At 51.3% G+C, this 14314-nt stretch overlaps 1 protein-coding gene across 5 annotated transcripts in view; it reads left to right on the top strand.

Moving 5' to 3' along the window:
* TCF7 (transcription factor 7) overlaps positions 1-9767 on the top strand; it is a 32889-nt gene extending 23122 nt beyond the window's left edge. Inside the window, exons 5-11 of one of the 5 annotated variants that reach the window (XM_082624041.1) lie at positions 641-731; positions 2335-2427; positions 3686-3805; positions 4228-4390; positions 4502-4609; positions 5134-5182; positions 7804-9767. In XM_082624041.1, coding sequence (XP_082480167.1) covers positions 641-731; positions 2335-2427; positions 3686-3805; positions 4228-4390; positions 4502-4609; positions 5134-5182; positions 7804-7883 — 704 coding nt within the window. In that variant the 3' untranslated portion in view covers positions 7884-9767. Of the gene's footprint in view, positions 1-640; positions 732-2334; positions 2428-3685; positions 3806-4227; positions 4391-4501; positions 4610-5133; positions 5183-7780 lie in introns of all 5 variants that reach the window. The other 4 variants (XM_082624045.1, XM_082624042.1, XM_082624043.1 and 1 more) reach the window with 4 other exon arrangements.
* The last annotated feature ends 4547 nt before the right edge of the window (positions 9768-14314 follow it).

The following is a 14314-nucleotide window of genomic DNA, read 5'->3' as shown; positions in this document are numbered from 1 at the left end:
GGCTTCAGGTTGAAGTAGGAGCCTAAATCCTGCATGACTACCCAATACCAGTATGGGAGTAGGCCTCTGTAAAGCTGATAAATATAAAACTTGTAGTCTTTCCCTCCCCCAGTGAGAAAATGGAAAGTGGTGGTTGTGATGGCTGATTCACCTCAGCCTCGGGCAAAGTCATTCTGAAATCAGCCATTGTCGGCTGTGGGAAACCTGCTGACTCAACCCTGGGGAGGAGGGGGCATGGGGGGGCGGGTGGAGCCCTGGCTCCCCAGGCCAGGGGGTCTGCCTCCTGCCCGGAAAGCCAGGCTAGAGGCCCCAGCAGAGAGGCCCCAGTTACAGATCAGCATTGGACCAGGGTGTGGCAAGGTCTGGCCTCCCACTCCTGAATGACTCCAACTCTGCCATTGTCCAGCCACTGTCCGTAGGCAGGTCACCCAAACCCTCTGCCCTTGATTCCCCTAGCCTGTAAATGGGGCACTATTATCACACTGGGATAGTCCTGAACAAACCAGTATGTCTGGTCCTCCCTCTAGCACATGGAGATGGGATCCTAGGAGGGCCCCACAGGAGGCTCCAGGATGCAGTAACAAGCTGAAGTGGCCTCCAGGTCAGGCTGGCTCACTTACTCGGCCCCTCTCCACTGCAGGAGTTCACAGGCCTCTGCAGACCCCTGACCTCTCTGGCTTCTACTCTCTGACCTCAGGCAGCATGGGACAGCTCCCGCACACTGTGAGCTGGTGAGTGAGGGCCCAGTGGGAAAGGGGCACCTTGCACTGGTTGGACCCACACCTGCCCTTCCATTTTCCTCCTCCACCCTTCTGTGCTGAGCAACCTGATGCCAGCTCTGTACAGGTACTAGGGGCTGGCCAGCAGCTCTATCCATGCCTCAGCTAGCCAGACATACTCCCTCTGGGAAGGCAGGAGACCTAGCTCCTGGTCCTAGCCCTATCACACTCTGCCGTAACGTCTGAGACTTTAACGGGGGAACCCTGGGCTGTTCAGGGCCATATGAGTATGTGAGGAAGAAAAAGTAGGCCTGACCAGGGAGGTGGCAGCATGCATGGCCACGAGAGGCTGTTGCTTCTCAGTGGCCTGGTGGACAGAGGGATACTTCCCACTTGCCTCAGTGTCTACTGCTGGCTGGTCCCTTCCTTGGCTGAGCTGCTTGAAGGGCAGGGCCCTTCTTGCCCCTATGGTGCCTGCTTCAGTGCAAGCCCCTGGCATTCTGCTTGGAGAGCCGTCTAAGGCTGGGCCAGGGAAAGACAGCCTGGATCCCATTCAGTAGGCCCAACTGTGAGCCAAAGGGCCCGTCTTCACCCGGATCTGGGCCTTGGCAGAGTACGTGACCCTTTGTTCATCATGCGCAGTTTGACCTAGGCAGGTCTCTAGCCTCTCTAGGTTGGGGCAATTACCCAAAGGCAGGAAAGCTTGGCTTCCCAGGAAGGCAGAGCAGGCCAGAAGCCCAACCTGGGGCCCGCCTGCCCCTTCCTACTTGCCCTTTATCCACGTTCAGCTCACTCTTCCATGTCCAGATTGTCTCCGGATAAAGCTCCAGCTTGAATACAAATCAGGACTACCCTTGCGAGTACCCCCAGGATTTAAGTGCACCAGGCAGGTTCTGGGAACCAGAGAAGCACTGCTGAAGCTGGTTGATCCTCAGGTCCCTGCCCTCTCAGAACTCAGTCCACCCAGTGCACAAGTCAGGCAAGAGGCCAACTACAGAGCACTGTTAGCGCTTTGAGGACTGTGGAAGCCTGGAGGGACACCTCATCCAGTTTGGGGTCTCAAGGGCTTTCAGGAGAAAGGGTGTTTTGGCCAAGCAAGACCTTGACAGATGACCAGGAGAGTTGGAAGCAAAGTGGGACAGAAGAACAATCCTAACAGTGTCAACAGTGAGTGCAAAGGCCTTAGGGCAGGTGTGCAGGTATCAAGCCCGAATTTCAGGAGGTGAGGCTGGAGGGACCCCAGGGACCTACTAACCTGGGTCCCAGGAGAATGCTGCCATTTCTACCCCTTATACACGAGTAGAGGGAAGGTAAGCCTATAGAGCAGGGGTTAGGAACCGGGCCGCACAGCAGGTGAGCGGCAGGGCAAGCCCCAAGTCTGTGGAAAAACTGTCTTCCACAAAACCGGTCCCTGGTGCCAAAAAGGTTGGGGACCGCTGCTGTAGAGGGAAAGGTTGCCCTCTGGTGGCTGGTGTTTAAAACATACACTAGAGTGGTCCAAGCAGAAGCCAATTCTCCTTATTACACTAGGGGTCAGGCCCGAGCAAGGTGGGGAAGTCGTTCCCCACATTTGGCAAGTAGCCAGACTGCTAACAGCTCTCTCTCCCAACCACAGGCCCAGCCCTCCTCTCTACCCCCTGTCCCCTTCCTGCGGATATAGACAGCACTTCCCTGCCCCCACCGCAGCCCCTGGCGCCCCCTACCCCAGGTGAGTCCCCTACCCTGCAGCTAGGCTCCTGCTTCCTGTTGCCCAGGCTTCAGTGCCCACAAGAGGCCATGCCCAGGCCAGTGCTTGCCCTGTGTCAGTCGTCTGTCCATCCGTCCGTCTGTCATTCTCCAGCCCCACGCTGCCCTATACCAGAGAATGAAGCCAGTGGGAGTGCAGGAGGCCTAAGCCCAGGCCATACAGTGCAGAGCACAACAGAGCAGCCAGAGGCAGTGCATGTACACGTGTGCAGGTGTGTGTGCACTCAACTCTGTTGTGCATGCTGCTGAGCAAAGGACTGTGTCAGGACAGCATCCCCCGAGCTCTGCCCAAGCCGAGGCAGCACCTTTTACATGTGTCTCCAACCTCTGGCCCTTAGGGGCCACCTGCTCAGTTATTCCATACCTGTGCAAGCAGTAAGGGACAGATTGGTATCCATAGAACATCAAGAAAGTAAAGTGGGAGCTATGTGTATATGTGTGTCCTTTCACTTGGCTCACTCCCTCAGTGACAGGCTTGTGCGCAGCTATGGAATAAGGAATTCAACAGACATTTCTAGCCCTACTGGAGCCCACAGCCCAGGGTGGGAGGTATAGACACAGCAGCAGCAGTTGAATGGGCTAGCTGGGTGATGGGGAAGCCCCGAGGAGACCCCAGCCGTGTCTGATGGGTCAGGGAAGGCTTCACGAAGAGGATAACATCTCTTGAGTGAGGGGAACAAAGGGAACATCAGTAGCTGGAGATGGCTGGGGGTGGGAAGTGATGGGAAATGGGGTGGGGGGGTGGGGCTAGAAATGTCAGCAGAGATGGCCATACAGGGCTGTGCAAGCCCTGGGGAGGAGCCTGGGTTTTATTCTATGGGCAGTGGGGGAATTTCAACAGAAGTGGCCAAGAGCATTCGGGTGTTTTTAAAAGGTCACTCTGGCTGTTATATAGAGAGAGGCCTGGAGGAGTCAAGGAGGAAGGTAAGGGCAGCCACAGTGTGAGGCTGAGCTGTTGAGGGCAGGAGGTGAGAAGGGGATAGATTCAAAAGCTATTCAGGACTTTAGTAACCACCTGAATTTGACATACATGTAGATTTTTGCATCGTGTCTGTGCAGTGTGTTGGAAGCAGGTATTTGTATGTATTTCTGTGTACTTGTATGCAGGCCAGTGGAGGTGGGTATTTGTTCACCCTCTTGTACTGTGCAGGGGCCTCTCTGTGTCCAAAGATCTGGCCCGTACATACCTGGCTCAGTGTTAACTCTTCTTCTGCCTTTAGGTTCACCCATCCACCCCTGATGCTAGGTTCCGGTGTACCTGGTCACCCTGCAGCCATCCCCCACCCAGCCATTGTGCCCCCTTCAGGGAAGCAGGAGCTGCAGCCCTATGACCGCAGCCTGTGAGTGAAAAGACACTAAATGGGGATGGGGGGTGGGACAGGTAAGCAGACCTCAAGATACACATTCCTCCCACCAGGCCCAAGCCTGCTGCCTGGAAGCTCCAGGGACTGCCAGGAGGCCTCTGGCCAAGCCATCTTGTGGCAATTGCCACTGACCAGTTTTTTGATCCTCAGAAGCAGGAGGGGAGTGGGTGGATTTAGTTTGAGCCAAGAGGGGAGGGGCTTTCCTTACTTAGCTGCAGAATTCCTATAAGGAACAGTTACTGAGCTCTGCTCACCTACTTTGGGGCAGCTAAAAAAAAGATCCCATTTACAAAACCCTAGTATCCAGGCACTTACACATACACTGGACACACTAGAGGAGAGTGGTAGCATCAGGACACCGTGGGGGCCCCTGAGTGATCTGTTCATGTGTCCTTCAGGAAGACACAGGCAGAATCCAAGGCAGAGAAGGAAGCCAAGAAGCCAACCATCAAGAAGCCTCTCAACGCCTTCATGCTGTACATGAAGGAGATGAGAGCAAAAGTCATTGCAGAATGCACACTCAAGGAGAGCGCTGCCATCAACCAGATCCTGGGCCGTAGGGTGAGGCCACGGGGCAGGTGGGCTGGTAGGGGCGGGCCCTGACTACCTTCACCCCGGTGCAGCCTGCTGACTCCCTGATGCACCTCCATCTGCCCCCCTTCCCCTCTGCAGTGGCACGCACTGTCCCGGGAAGAGCAGGCCAAGTATTATGAGCTAGCCCGCAAGGAGAGGCAGCTGCACATGCAGCTCTACCCAGGCTGGTCGGCGCGGGACAACTACGTGAGTGGCCAACACACAGTAGGGCAACCTTCAAGATGCCAGGCCACAGTCTCACCAGGGAAGTTGGGACTCCTGTCCTGAAGGCACAGAGGAGGAGGGGAGGTGGTGGAATAGAGGGTCCAAGGCCTCCCATGGCTAGCTCAGAAGAGGATCAGATGAGGGGAGCTGCCCCTAAAGGCAGGCTCATTTTCCCCAGCATGTACTTCCACACAGGGCTGTTGTCCAGTACTTGATTGGGCTACATCAGCACAAGTGGAGGAAGGGGCCCGGAAGTCACCTCCTGCATTCAGAAAGGAGACCAGTGTGGGAAAGGGAGGAGGAGGCCCCAGCTGCCCCGTGGTAACCTAGCAAAAAGCACAATCAAGAGACACCAAGGCCCCCAAGTCAGAGGGAACTGTGGACCTGGAATCCCAGCGGCAGCCAGACTAGGCAGCAGGCTGCAGGTGTCCCAACCACTCGCTCACTGGGGTTACAGTGTCCACCTCCCAGCATCCTCTAAGCATCCTCCGCTTTGCTCCCTGCAGGGGAAGAAGAAGAGGCGGTCACGGGAAAAGCACCAGGAATCCAACACAGGTGAGGCCTTCCCTCAGCAGTAGTGGAGGCTCCTCTCCGGGTCCCCAGCTCACGAGCGGCCCTGCTCTGGCCCAGGAGAGAGGCAGAGTACTGAGCCATGAACCTTCAGGGCCTGGGCCCTCTGGAAATGAGGCCTGCACCTCCCAAGTCAACCCCCCACAGGAGAAACAGCTACACCAAGTCCCAGGGAAGACCTGCAGAAGCCAATTCTTAGAGCAGTGCTTTGTGACCCACCACACACACCCCCTTGCAAGCCCTGCTAGCGGCCAGCCTCTGCCAGAGAAGCTAGTGAGGAACTGTTTAAGACTAAATCCAAATGCTGCATCCTGGTTAGCTCTGCGGAGGTGAGCAGCAGGCTGTCTGGGTGGAGGCTGAGCCAGGCCCCATGCCTGAGCCCAGCAGTCCAGCCTAGCAATTTCTCTCTCTCCCCACCCCCAGTTCTCACGGAGGCGCAAAGTGCTCCGTATAGAGGACTCGGGAGGCCGCACCCTGCCTCAAGTCTTCCTGTGGGTGAATTCCTGTCCCAACTCTGATACTTCACACTCCGCATCCACAAGTGACTTTCTCAGCTGTGCTGCCCCACACAGGGAAGCTGGAGGCTAGGACTGGGGCACGGGAGAGTCCTCAGTCCTTTTTCTAAGGTTGAAGAATGGGCTTTACTTTCCTTCTGGAAAAGTATGTAGCATAGGCTTAAGCTACAGCTACAGGGGATATGGGTCAGGCAGACTGCACACTGGCAACGATGAAGAAAAACTGGATAAAATGGGCAGGGAGTTGGTGGGGGTAGTGGGGGCCCTAAGGCAGAAGAGGCTTGATCCCCACAGGCCCCCCAGGTTCCTCTCTGAGCTCCCTTGCTGCAAGGGGCCCCACAAGCCACAGAGAGGAGCCAGTCTGATAGGGTCCCCTCCCTCCCCACCCCCGCCATTCTTACCACTGCCTCTACACTGCCATCTGGGTGCCACCCTTTCCTGATACCTTGGCTTTGGGCCCTGGGGCTCCCACTAGGGCTGGCTGTGCCGTGGAGAAGCCCTTGCCTGTAGGGACTGTGGGGTATCTGTGACTGGCTAACACTGATGTTACCTCTTCTTTCTGGGCCCTGCTCTGCCCTGCTGCCTGCCTGCTCGCCCTCTGCCCTGCTCTGCCCCTCTGGCATGGCTGTGAGCAGACCCTGGCTCGCCTAAGAAATGCCGTGCTCGCTTTGGCCTCAACCAGCAGACGGATTGGTGTGGTCCGTGCAGGTGGGTTTGTCCCCACCACTGTCCTCCCTTTGCTTCAAGCTGCTTCCCTTACTCTCTGCACATGTTCTGCTGGGCCTGCTGCCCTCCTTTGGCCCCTAGCCCCCAACATACCCACAGACTGGGGAGCCCATGCCTCCTAAGAATGGGAGTGAACACAGAACAGCTTGTGGGGAAGACCACTTGGGTCTAAGAGGAAGGAGAAGGAGAGACAATGATCTAGGAGGAAAGGCAGACGTAGAAGGTATTTCTGGTACCTGGTGTCCAGGGTTCCCTGGTAATGTTGGTCTGATGCTCATCAGGCCTAGCAGGTCCTCAGCAGACAAATCACACACACAGCATTTAAATGGCCTGAGCCCCTGTTCCCAGGCCTCAAAGTCATCATGGTCCACCAGCTCCCTCACTTCTTCCAGTTGGGGTCCCTGCTGTACCATACTGAGCCCTTAATTCTAAGAATAACAAAGTGACTGTAGTAGAGAAAAACCTGAATAACCTGAATGCCCAGTGCCCATGTGACATATCATGGACGTACTGAGACCAGAGGGCTCAGAGAGGTAGGGAGATGAACAGAGGTACCCCTGGTAGCCATACTCAGGCCCTGTGGCATTAAACCTGTATGTTTCACCATACAACAGAGAAATATTTGTGTATGGGAAAAGAAAGTATACCTACCAAATGACTAAAGTTGCCTAGTTGAGGTTCAGGCCAGGCCTGCTAGGGCCAAGGCTGAGGCTGCTCCAGGCAGTAAGTTCACTGACTCTCGGGAATACTTGTCCAGCCCCTATGAATGCCCACCATACTCCTGTCCAAGGGCAAAGAGGAATTTGGGGGAAATAAGTATGTGTGTGTATGTACACATGATGGGAGGCAACCCTGTTCTCAGAGGAGGCCCTATTCCATCCATTCCATGCTAGTCAGAAACAAAGTGTTGTCCAGAGAATAAGATGGTAGGAATGGATAAGGCAAGTCACTGTCCATTTCTTTCCCTTCTCTGCCCCTAGCCTAGCTCTGAACATTTGGATTGCTCAGCCCTAGAAGCCACAAGCCCATTGCAGCATCCCCCACTTCCTTAATCAGATCTGAGCCCCACAAACATGTGAAGCAGAGCCTCAACAGCCTAGACTAGGAGATAGCTGCCCTGGAAGACAGCAGGCAGCCCACAGGCCAAGCTACAAAAGGTCCCTGTGCCACCTTGTGGCTCTGCTGGGAGCTGCACCTGTCCCAGGTCTGGGCCAGGCTCAGCAGTTGTAGCGCTAAGCATGAAGGCACAGGCATATCACCTAAGTCACGGGGAGCTAGGCCTATGCAAGGACAGCATTTTTTGGTTGTGGAGTATGACTATGAATTCACCCTCTGTTTACAGATAACTCTCTTCACTATTCCTAGGAGGAAAAAGAAATGCATTCGGTACTTACCCGGAGAAGGCCGCTGCCCCAGCCCCGTTCCTTCCGATGACAGTGCTCTAGGCTGCCCCGGGTCCCCAGCTCCCCAGGACTCGCCCTCGTACCTCCTGCTGCCCCACTTCCCCACAGAACTGCTTGCTAGCCCTGCGGAACCGGCGCCTACATCACCAGGTCTCTCGGCCACTCTCAGCCTCCCAGCCCCCTGGGCCCCCTCAGGCTCCTCACAGCAACCTGCAGAGTACACAGGTACAGCAACAGGAATCTCGGAGACAGGCAGCCTAGCATGCACAGGACACACGGCTTCCTCCAGGGGCCCACCCTCTGAGAGGAGACGACAGAGCCCCAAAGCACGTGGAAACCGGCCAGGGGCCCTGTTGGCTCCCTCTCAGAGTCCAGGCCCTGGAGATTTCAGAGGCTGCACATCTTCTGCCTGAACATGGGGCCATCAATTCAAACTGCTCCAAGTGGTGGGAATTAGATCTGCATTGTGTCATTTGATTAAGGGCATCCCCTCATGCCTATGGCAGACTGGATCTATTTTTTTTTTTACCATCTATCTTAGTAGCCAGATGCCCCTCCCTGCCTCCCTTGCTTTTCTGCTATAGGTCATAGATGGACTGGACTGAGCCCAACTGCTTTCCCTACTTCCCCCACCCAACCCCACCACTGCCACACCCTCCCCGTACCAGATACTTCATGGACCAAGAACAAGCTGGTTTACCAAACAAATATGTAAGCATGGTCACAACCACAAAGCTCAAGACGACAGTGCTTCTCTCTTAAGGGCCTGGAGAAGCCCTGTTTACAGAAAACCAGCTGCTATCTGTAAGCTGGACCAAAGGAAGCTTCTTGCCACGTTCTTTGGAGCTTACAAGAAGAGGAGTGAATGGAATAGGTTAAATTTAGGCCTATCACCCTAGCCAACAGGAATAACCTGACACTACCTTAAAGGCAAGTGTGGGTGGTGAGGGTATGTGGCTCTAGTTCAAGTTACTCGGAAATGTTTCCTAAGAAACTCAACCACCTAAGAAGCCCTGATACCAACCAAATGCCTCAGTCACTAGTAGCTGCAGTCAACGGTTCAAGTAAGTCATGGCTCAAAATCTGGTGTGCATCCTTACCCGCTCTTGAGAGCCTTTTTCACAGATCCAGTTCCAGCCTATCCACATCATTCTAGCCAGCTCTCAGACAGTTGTAAGAGGGCAAACCAAACCTCAGGACAGCCAGTGCCTATCTTCCAGCATGAAAGTAGGCCAGCTTCAGTTTCCCTATGGGGCTGCAGGAAGAAAGACTATTACAACCAAAGCAAGGAGCCCAGAAAACCTCTAGTGTTGGACGTCGGGTTTGCACCACAGCCTACTTTAACCCATCTCTGAGCCAAGCTTCAACCCTGAGCCTTAAAAAACAAATCTTCTTTTAATTTAACTTAGTTGGGTTTTTTGCCTCCTCTTTACTGTACATATAGCCTGAGTCCAAAGAGAAAGGGCTATCTCCATACCCACACACCCCCTCAACAAAAGCCTTTAGTTCCTACTTTAGCCACTGGCTTCTCAGAATCCAAAGATCATATGTTCTGGTGTAGTGCTGCAAGAAGTCTTGAGAGAGAAAAGACCATTGTAGTATTCAAAATATTTTTGTATTAATGCATAACACAGAAAAATTTCTGATATGAGAATAAAGATACTTTTTACTGGGTTTCTTTTTCAAAGCTTGACTCTGAGGAATAAGCTGTTTCAGTGACAGAGTATAACACTCTTCTCCACAGCCACAAAGTTTATTCTCTACTATGGTACACATGTTCTCAAGACCTTGAACCTACACAAGCCAGGGACTGATTCTTGTCATCTCTCCTTAAGGGGCTTGGGCCCTGCTCCAACCCAGAGAGCGGGGCTCATGCTAGGTTTAAGTTCCCATTGCAAGCCTTGATCTTAACCCCCAGTCCTCTGAGCTCACCCGTGATGCAGGCACAGGCCAACCTACCCCACTGCTCATAGGAGAATGGACTGGAAACTGCCGCCACAGCCCCTAAGAAAACCCAACCAGAAATAGGCACGTATCATCACTGGGCTCCATTTTCCTCTGAAGGCAGAGAGAAAAGACACAAGTACATAGCCTATTTGGAGGAAAACATGAACACACAGGAATCTCTTATAACCTGGTATCATCACAAAATCCAAAAGATGGGTATTTTAATAACACCCTTTCCTCCCAAAAAATGTAAGGTACATGAAGTATTTCTTGAGGTAGTAATATTCTTATACAAAACTTCTGAAGACTGATAAATCTACAATCTACTTTTTCCACAGCAGTTTCCATCATGTTAAAGTATAAACTTCTTGAGACCCATCATGAATGTAAAAGGTGTCACAACGCCACCTCAAAAGGTCAGTCAACCATTAGGTACAAATGGTGGGCAAGAAGTATTACAACAGCCAGCCGCTGGGTTACCATAATGTAATTTTCACTTAACAGAGTTAGTTTTTTGGATTTTATGTTTAAAAATATAAAGAAAGTCAGTCATCTTCCAGAGTAGTGTCTATTTAAAGTAGGCCACTGAAAGCTGTAATCCTAGACTTGCTTTTTTCTGCAAGGGTGCTAGAGGAGACCAGCCATTCTCTTGACATCTGTCCCATTTAAAGAATTCCGCTCTGGCTACTGGCCTAGTTGTTTCAAAAAACATTTTAACCAAGGCTTATGCAAGACTGGGTTGCTGCATCTGATCTGGTGTCTTATTTACAGCACAGGGGGTACATGAACAATGCACTCTTTGTGTATGTGAGGGTAAAGAGGGGGGCCTTGGCAACTTTGCTAAAATCAAACCAGCCTTTTAAAAGAAACTGACTTCAAAGAGGAAACTCAAATCTTCCTAGATCATACCAGCACATTCCTGTGGGGGCACAGGGTGACTTCAGAGTGTAGCCGCAAATTCAACTTCAAATACCACAGCAGTCCCACCTCATTTCCAGCCAAAAACATGCCGTTTTCTGAGACATAAGACATCCCAACCTCCCTTACACATTCCTAGACAACTGGCAAATTTGCTTGAAATACAGATCTTGATCCCTCCCCTGCTACAGCTGCTCCCCCTGCCCTCCTAGGCTCAGAAGACATGGTGAGGGCTCAGCCCAACAAGCTAGCAGGGCCTTCCCAAGTCTCCCAATTTGAGGGTGTTTCCCCCTTTACAGGAAGCTCTGTGGCTAGACTCTCTTCTGAACTGTAACTACATTCTGGATGGCCCAGAAGCAACGCTGCCCAGCTCTACTCAGTGTACCATAAGCCTGGCTAGGAAGGCCACATGTACAGTGAAGCAGAATGGTTCTTTACATTGTTCCAAAGAATAAGAAAGGAATCAGTTCCTGCATGCATTTCTACGGGGGGAAAAAAAAAAACAGCGCAGAAGGAGCAAGGCTAACACAGACTTGCCAGGCCTATAAGATTTGAGACCAAAAACTAATTCATTATATTAAAAGAGCTGAGTTGGCTTTTCTGTGAGGTTAGAAAAGCTGCTTTAGCATGCCTGTTTCTCAGGTCTCTTGAGAGCTTAAGAGTTCACCAAGGGTCCTTGAAACAGAGCTGGCCACCAAAGCAGAACCTGGTTCCTAGGTTGTGTCAAGTCCCCCAACTACTCTGATCACCTTCTCTTTCAGATCTCAAATCACCATGGGCTTCTTTTTTTGTTTGTTTACGCGGGCCTCTCACTGTTGTGGCCTCTCCTGTTGCGGAGCACAGGCTCCGGACGCGCAGGCTCAGCGGCCATGGCTCACGGGCCCAGCCACTCCGCGGCATGTGGGATCTTCCCGAACCGGGGCACGAACCCGTGTCCCCTGCATCGGCAGGCGGACTCTCAACCACTGCGCCACCAGGGAAGCCCACCATGGGCTTTTTAACTCAGGCTCCCAAAGTCTGTACTCGTCTGCTTGTCCACAATGGGCAGTGGGGGTCTGAGAGGAGCTATAACTGAATGCTGTACTCAGGGAGTACAGCAGGAAGTTTTACAACAGAGAATATAGATGGGGATATTCCCATAGTCAATTCCCTCGAATAAAAGCCCACCTTAGATCAAGAGACATTTTGAAGTTGTTAAGAACAGTATGGGACTGGACAAAGAGTTAACTGGAAAGGGCATAATTCTGTCCTAGGGTAAGGGTAGGAACTATCCTATCCCTAGCAGTCCCCATGAGTTAGGTCACTAGCAACCTAAAGTAAGGGATATTTCAGCAGCTATGAATTATAAGGGAGATAGTTCAGGCTGACACTTCTTTTAAGTTCCCCCGGGGCTCTGGACCAGATGTTCCTTTTTTATTCAGGTGTTCTCACATTCCTTTATCTGAAGTCTTCTTCTTTCAGGCATGTGCAGTCAATGGCGGGGCGGGGGGGGAATGGAGGAGTAGAAATTAGGTTCTAGACACACACACAGCCACTGTGCAAACTCCTCTTGAATATATATATATCTGAGTTTCTTCTGTATCCCCACCCTTCCCATAAGCCTCCTACGACAGAAATATCTGCAAAGCATCTGAAGCAGGTAAAAGAGGATGTGAAATGGCACATTCAGCACACAAAGGAAAAATACCAATTTGCAACATATACAGGTGGAAGGTTCTGAAGGTGAGAGTACTTTTATGGAATAGGCTGATCCTCAGAGTGAAAGAAGAGGCCAGCATATAGCAGGTTAATAAGTTCAGCAAATGACTCCTGAACATGTCAAGTTCAGCAGTGTCAGCAGGTCATAAGAACTAGAGACATGGAAGCAGGTATTATTGTGAGCAACTATATTCCTCCTACAAAATGCCTCTCAGTATTGGCACACAGACCAGATATAGCCAACAGTGCAAAATACTGCAAGGAAGCAAGTATGTTATCCGTAAGTTAACAAACTGTCACTCAAAAGAAGTCCCACACTGGAAATCGCTCAAACAAGAGCCCCTTCACCAACACCGTTATGCCACCAACAATGCTGATATCCACTGACAACTCAACAGGAAGGATAGCATTCAGCCTACATGCTTAGGTGTTCAAATGGCTAAATCTTGGGCTAAGGGACATGTTCTAAACTTACATCATTCTTCATCTTGTGTACACATACAGTTCTTACTCGTTCTGTTTTTTGAAGGTAGTGACTTTTAACAATAGTAACCAAGAAAAAGGCATCAAGACTCTAGTTGTAAAGTCCTCAATATTCAGAATACTTTAATAATAATAAAAACATTCTGCTTCACTCAAGAACTGCACTGCCTAACATGAGTATGATGAATACTCTTCCTACAGTGTCACCAAAATTCTTTCACCAATCCAGCTTTAATATCTCTTTCCAGACTATATTCTCTAGCAGGCCTAATGACACCCAACTTCTGCTACTAGTTCCAGACTGAGCACACTGCTTTCTCCCTCACCTTGCCATCCCTCCACCCCAACCAAATCCAACTTGACCTTTGAAACCAAGTTCTTCATGGAACCTTTCCTAGACCCTTCCAGCTCTGCAGCCCCCATTTGCTCACTAATGTTCTGTCTCAGAACATTTTTATTATTCATTTCCTCCCAGCAGTATTTATCTTTGCCTCCTAAGCTACACCAAAATCTCCTAAGAAGGCAACCATGTCTTATACTTCCTACAAAGAAGCCAGGAGCTACACTTCAGGGATTTTACCATTTCATGTGCTTACCCTTTACTTGCAATCTTCTCCCTTATTCCCTTCTGGTTTTCATACAAATCCAGACAATTGAAGATTATCACCTTTTTAAAGCACAAGCAACTCATAAGGAGAACATTTATTTGGTACCTTCCCATTTCAATGTATACTGAGCTTTATAAAAATAATCAGAAACATCTTCATATGGAACTGGTGGCAACCAAAAGTTAAGCTTTGAAAGATGAGATTCCGATGGATGTGGATACGGTAAAGGCCGTGCTCAGATCAAAGGGTCTGCTGCTCTCTTTCCCTGTGGAAACCACTTTGTCTCCCTGGTCAAACTGCCGTATTAAGAGCCTAGGCAGGACTTCCCCGGTAGCACAGTGGATAAGAATCCACCTGCCAATGCAGGGGACACGGGTTCAATCCCTGGTCCAGGAAGATCCCACATGCCGTGGAGCAACTAAGCCCATGCGCCACAACTACTGAGCCTGCACTCTAGAGCCCGCGTGCCACAACTACTGAAGCCTGCATGCCTAGAGCCCATGCTCCGCAACAAGAGAAGCCACCACAATGAGAAGTCCACGCACAACAAAGAGTAGCCCCCGTAAGCCGCAACCAGAGAAAGCCCGCATGATACAACGAAGACCCAACGCAGCCAAAAAAAAAAAAAAAATCACGTGGTTTGGAGTATCTGCCTGCCCTGAGTCATGTGCCTATAGCGACTCACTGTTACGCTCCTCCTTCTCCAGCTAGTTCCAGACTAAGCTCAGAATTACCATGACACCATGTTACAGAGCTGCAGTCCTAGCAGTCTACCAAGTTACAATATAGATCTTGCTTAATCAATTCCAGCAGCTGATG

Source organism: Mesoplodon mirus (assembly GCF_964341445.2).
Source record: "Mesoplodon mirus genome assembly, chromosome: 5".
NCBI classification, from domain to species: Eukaryota; Metazoa; Chordata; class Mammalia; order Artiodactyla; family Ziphiidae; genus Mesoplodon; species Mesoplodon mirus.
This window is presented reverse-complemented; position numbering and strand designations above follow the sequence as displayed.